The sequence below is a fragment of the Staurois parvus genome, unplaced genomic scaffold (genome assembly GCF_062004578.1).
Source record: "Staurois parvus isolate SC_StPar_1 unplaced genomic scaffold, SC_StPar_1.0 ptg000019l, whole genome shotgun sequence".
Classification (NCBI taxonomy): domain Eukaryota; kingdom Metazoa; phylum Chordata; class Amphibia; order Anura; family Ranidae; genus Staurois; species Staurois parvus.
The window spans coordinates 4301984-4307983 of record NW_028317815.1 but is presented as its reverse complement, the minus strand read 5'-3'; the positions used below and the strand labels follow the sequence as shown (position 1 = coordinate 4307983).

The window sequence follows — 6000 nt, the reverse complement described above, 5'->3', positions numbered from 1 at the left end:
ACATATTTGGATTTTTTTCAGCAAAGACATGTAGCAGAATACATTTTGGCCTAAATTTATGATGAAATGTTACTTTTTAAAAATTTTTACTGGATATGTTTTAAAGTAAAAAATATTGGGGGTAGTCTTTTTTTTGTTTTTTAGCGCAAAAAATTGAAACCGCACAGGCAATCAAATACCACTGAAAGAAAGCTTCGTTTATGGGGAAAAAAGGACATAAATTTAATATGGGTGCAGTGTTGCATGATAGCACAATTGTCGGTTAAAGTAATGCAGCGCCTATCACAAAAAATGGCCTGGTCAGGTGGGGGGTAAATCCTCTGGAAGGCAAGTGGTTAAAGCCAAAACCTAGACAATATGTTCATGCAATGACTAGAGGAATATTTTAAAACAATGTTTTTTTTGTAGTTCTAATAGATTTTATATTGCACAATGTATCATGACATTGTCCTGCTTTTAATAAACATCACACCACATGAGTAGATCAGATGTGCATTATGAAGTTACAAAGATCCCCTGTGTGCAATAAAATTATAAATGTTTTTGAAATGTGTGAGAAATAAGAGACTTCGTAATTACAAAAGAACATTTACTGATAATCCATTAACCCCTTTTTTGACTAGTTGTTCACATCTGAGGATACAAAAAATAAAAGCTAACCCCTAAGTGCAATATGAATGCAGCAGCCTATCTGATTGTGTCTCCAGGAGGAAGAGATGCGAACACATATTGTTGCATAGAGCAGTGAAGCCTGTAATGCTGAAGACCCCGCCTCCATTCTGTAGCCTGCAGTAAATGGAAACGCTATGTATCTAAGCTTCTCTTGTCATATGGCTGACATGAACACCAAAATACTTAGAATTTTTCAGCCAGGAGCAAAGCCTTGCTGCTTTTCATTTTGATGCTGCAAGATAGAGTATATAGATCATTCCAGCTATTTTGTAGCATTGGGTACAGGTTTTCAAGGCGAATGACATTCTCACCTCATTCATACTCCTCCAAAGGTGGCTTTCAGGGACATGCAATGTAAGTTTTCTGACAGCTTGAAATCTGTAGATGGCAGCTTTGTGTGCTTATCACCTTTGTGCAACTCAGGGGACACCCAGCAGGTAAAAATGGCTATATATACTGTACATGGCTTGTATCTATACAAATATTTTCATTTTTGTGTTTCAGTGGCACTGCAGCTGAATGCAGATTTTCCTTTAGTGACTGAAATCCTCATTATTATGTGTTTTCCTTCCACACAAATTAGTCCTTAATATCATGTTTTTTTCCTTTTTTTTAAGTTTATATTGTTATTGAGCATATAATTAAATATATTTGTAATGCGCACATGATTATGTATATTTTGTCTAAATATTTGAATTTATTTGAATAGCTTAAAGCATCTCCTTCCTAGCATGTTCATTTTTTTCTGCAGACTTGACTTGTTCTTTGGACCAGCAACGGTCATCCCAGTAGATGGTGACAATACATAAAAGCTAAGGAGGCAAGGCTCCAACTGTAATCCCAATCGCTTATGCAACATATCATTGATAACCATCCAGACATGGCTACTGCTTTGCTAGCTGGAGAGAAACTGAAAGAACTGATCCTGCCAGGGCAGCAGGATGATAAGGCTGGGTCCCTGGCAGCCCTCATGGTTCAGCTTAAGCTGGAGCTTCCCTTTGATCGAGTGGTCACCATTGGCACAGTCCTCATCCCTATACTCCTTGTCACCTTGGTCTTCACAAAGAACTTTGCTGGTGAGTCCAGTATGATTTAATCATTGTAGACCCCTCCTATTATATTATTATAAAACTGCATTGTTGATAGTGTAATTGCACTAATTTGGGGATGCAGGAGAGACTAGCATGGAAGCTACAGTGGTTGGTAAAAAGACCATTGATATTTCATAAAGGTTATCTAATATAACCAGTCAGTTTGTTACACATTTAACAAAGAATGTTCAGATGTACCTATCTATTTGCACTGATGTGGGATGTTGTATTACTTTGTAAATTACTTGAGCTACCCATAAACATGAGACAACAGTTATCTTGTCTAGTTGTTTCTAGTCTAAGGTCTACGTGTGCATTGCAGACTTCAGCAGCTAATGGTCATGGGTACTGATCAAACTGAAGACCTCATCCAATAGATTTTTTTTCCCAAAGTAAGCCAGCTCCGGTGGATGCGCAAAGCCAAGCCAAGGCAGAAGAGGCCTTGGGTGAATTGCTGCAAGGGGTGCAGCTGAGGCAGGAGCTTTCTGCCCAGCTGTCTCTTGCACTGTGCATGACTGAGCTGTCAAATTTATAGCTCAGTCATGCAGATTACACAGGGAGATCAGGACTCTCCCTGAGTAAGCAAAAGCACTCCAATGTTAATGTGATAGCTCCCCACTCTGTTCAAAAAACGCTGTATGCTCCTAGTAAATGAAGCACAGCATCCAGCTGTCATGGAGCTCTGATGATTACACTGGAGCAGCCACATTCTCCCTGTGTAATCTGCAGGACTAAGCTGTCAATTTAACAGTTTGAGTCCCTCTCTGCATTAATCTATGAATGAAAAGCACTATTTCCAGAATAACATTTGTAGTTAACCTAAAAAGTGTATTTAAAATGTAAAGAGTAACTCCACTTTTTTTGAGAAAAAGAAAAATCCCCACTGGGTGACCCATGTACATTGCAAGAGCTTTAACAAACTTTTGTTGCAGAGTCCTACCTGTTTCTGCTATGAAGGAATAGCTATTTGATTATGTCAATGTGCAGAGTGAATCTAAATGGGAGTGACATTTTCATTATTAATCAGCTGATGCACTTGCAGTGCTTGTGCAGACTTCTGGGAAAATCAGTGAACCAATCACACAAGCAGGTAATGACATTTCTGTACAGAACTGTGGACAGAAGGACTCCAATGTTACAGAAAGTTACAATGCTGCAGATTGAAATGGAAGGGCAATTTTTAATAACATTCAACTACAATATGGCCTGTGTAGTAATTGTATATGCTATGTTACTTTTTTATAAGTGTAGTTACCATTGATATAACCCTAATTATTTCTAAGAGCTACTGCATTATGCCTTCTTCCCCCCCTTTTTTTAAACTGTTTATATTAAAAATGTTAAATTATTTTTGTTTTGCCAAATTAAAGAGCTACACTGTGTTAGGTTTACTTACAGTAGTCTGCATAATTTAGCTATATCTGCCAAATATTCTACATCTTCAAAGCTGTAGCTCAGGCATGTCCAAAGTCCGGCCAGCGGGCCATTTACGGCCCGAGGGTCAGTTTAATACGGCCCTCCATGTCAGTGTGTCAGTGTGTCTTATGGAGCGAATATGGAGCGGCCGGTCCGGTATTTCCACCGCGGCCGTGTCAGAATACCGGGCCGGCCGCTCAGCTCTGCAGCGGGACCTTACCTGTTCCTCTATCCAGTGGCGTGCTGTCTTCCCGGCTTCTGTAGTGTGGGCGCTGGGCATGAGAGCCGGGTGCCAAGTGCGCATGCGCAAGAAGCGGTGCTTTTTGTGAATGGTAAGGCGGTACCTGGGACACATGACAGATCCCAGAAGCCGCCGGACCAATCACAAAGCGCAAGTGCTTCTCGCTCATGCGCACTGGGCACCCGGCTGTCATGCCGAGCGCCATTACAGAAGCCGGGAAGACAGCGCGCGGCTGGATCGAGGAACAGGTAAGATCAAAGAACAACTGCGGAAGTAAGAGCGGGTACCTGTCAAATTCAGGTACCCGCTCCCCACCTCCCCAAAGGTCAGCAGTCATCTGTACTGTCCGCAGTCTCTGGTCATCCCTGTGCTGTCCGCAGTCTCTGGTCATCCCTGTGCTGTCCGCAGTCTCTGGTCATCCCTGTGCTGTCCGCAGTCTCTGGTCATCCCTGTGCTGTCCGCAGTCTCTGGTCATCCCTGTGCTGTCCGCAGTCTCTGGTCATCCCTGTGCTGTCTGCAGTCTCTGGTCATCCCTGTGCTGTCCGCAGTCTCTGGTCATCTCCTGTACTGTGTCTGCAGTCCATTAGTTCAGAATTTTTTTTTTCCTGTTTTCTGCCTCTAAAACCTAGGTGCGTCTTATGGTCAGGTGCGTCTTATACGGCGAAAAATACGGTAACTTGGCATAAAATAATTTATTTGCATTTAATTGTAATGGTTCAAAGAATGTTTGGAAAAATGTTCGGCCCTCCACCATGTTCACTTCATCCAATCTGGCCCTCTTTGAAAAAAGTTTGGACACCCCTGCTGTAGCTGAACTATGTGTCACTACTTTGCCCTGAACTCTGCATCACTGACTTTTGACTTCTAAAGTCATTACTACTGACCCTTGAATTCTGCGCCACTTACTACTGATCCATGAACTTTGCATCACTACTAACCTCTAAATTCTGTTCCACTTACTACTGAACACTGAACTCTGCATCACTTACTACTGACCCGTAAATGCAGAATTGCTCACTAACCTCCGAACTCAGCATCATTTACTACTAACCCCTGAACTTAGCATCACTTACTACTGACCCCTGAAGCCACTGCATCATTTACTACTCACCACTGCACTCTGAGTCACTTACTACTGACCACTAAACTCAGCATTATTGCTATTGACCCCTGAACTCAGCATTGCTTACTACTGACACCTGAACACTGCATCACTTACTACTTACCCCTCTCCTCTTTGTTACCTATTAAAAAAACCCCGAAGCTTTAGTGTCACTTGAAAGCACCACACCACTGCTAAGTGGCCTAGATACAAGAGGCCATATGTATGTGAACGCAAAAAAAAACAAAACTGTGCCAAGAGCACGCACTGTGTGATCTCCCAGCACAGTTACCGGCTGCTAATGGAAAGCTCCCAATCTCTACTTGCAATTAGGAGCTTTCTGATCATGTGACCGCTGTGACAGCCAATCACAGAGGTCACATGATTACAAACCCTCTTGGTATCTGATGTGGCATCTGACCCTCTTAAAGGGCTTGGAGGCACCAGCGCTAAAGGATTAAAAGGCAAGGGTACAATCCAAAAAGTAGCCAATGTGTTTCAGGGGTCCAGGAGCGCCCCCTTTATCAGGGCTAGAAAGAACATAAAAATATCTCCATATCAATCTGAGATCAATACAATATCCCTATCAATCTGATATCACAATCCCAAAGAGGGGACATTGTATTGGGCCTCATGCAGACAGGACATTCTGCCAACTCTCCTAGAAGCCTTTCCTCCTGGCAGCAACGTTTTGGCAGAAAAAATGTTTGATGCTTGTAAAAGTATGGTAATTAATTACATTGGCCAGAATAATAATTCATTGTGACCACTGAAATGAATTAATGCGAAAACACAAAACATACCTAGTGTTAACGTGCATTTACAGGTATCAAGTCTTCTTATGTTCTTTCTAGCCCTGATGAAGGGGGCTTTCTTGGACCCCTGAAATGTGTTGGATACTTTTTGGATTGTACTCCAGGCTTTTATTGGAATAAAGTTACATCTGGACTTCCTAACAGTGGTGTAGTGTTTCAATTTCAAATTTTGCTGTTTACTAGCTCAGCACTCACACTTCCTAAGGCACTGCTTATAAAACTGAACTGAACTGTTTATAGAAAACAATAGCATATTGCCTGGCACATGTGATGAGGTGATTATGGGAACTATGCAGCCTGTTCTCAGTTGCCTGACCCATTCTCAGTTGGGCACATATGCCATTTCTGGGCATGACAGATATCTCTAATTTAGGACCTGTTCACACCATGGGGCAGAGACGTCAGTTTTTCTGCATGCGTTCTGCAAGGGCACAACAAAATCAAGTGTTCTCTATATGTCCTGTTCACACCAAAACAATAATATCACATACAGATTTTTTTCGGTGCACGAATCTGCAATGCGTATAAAACTCACTGAAACATGCATGACAACTGATCTGCACGTCAGTTTCCATCAGTTTTTCTGCACGTATGATGTGAACAAGGCCTAATTGTTGCAGAAGGGGTACTCTTTTTTTATTTAATTTTTTTTATTGTACTTAT

At 41.8% G+C, this 6000-nt stretch overlaps 1 protein-coding gene across 3 annotated transcripts in view; it reads left to right on the top strand.

Annotated features, from left to right (window-relative positions):
* Positions 1-743: 743 nt before the first annotated feature.
* PANX2 (pannexin 2) overlaps positions 744-6000 on the top strand; it is a 41852-nt gene continuing 36595 nt past the window's right edge. Inside the window, exons 1-2 of one of the 3 annotated variants that reach the window (XM_089684612.1) lie at positions 744-1026; positions 1424-1748. In XM_089684612.1, coding sequence (XP_089540738.1) covers positions 1523-1748 — 226 coding nt within the window. In that variant the 5' untranslated portion in view covers positions 744-1026; positions 1424-1522. Of the gene's footprint in view, positions 1110-1423; positions 1749-6000 lie in introns of those variants that run through there. The other 2 variants (XM_089684604.1, XM_089684621.1) reach the window with 2 other exon arrangements.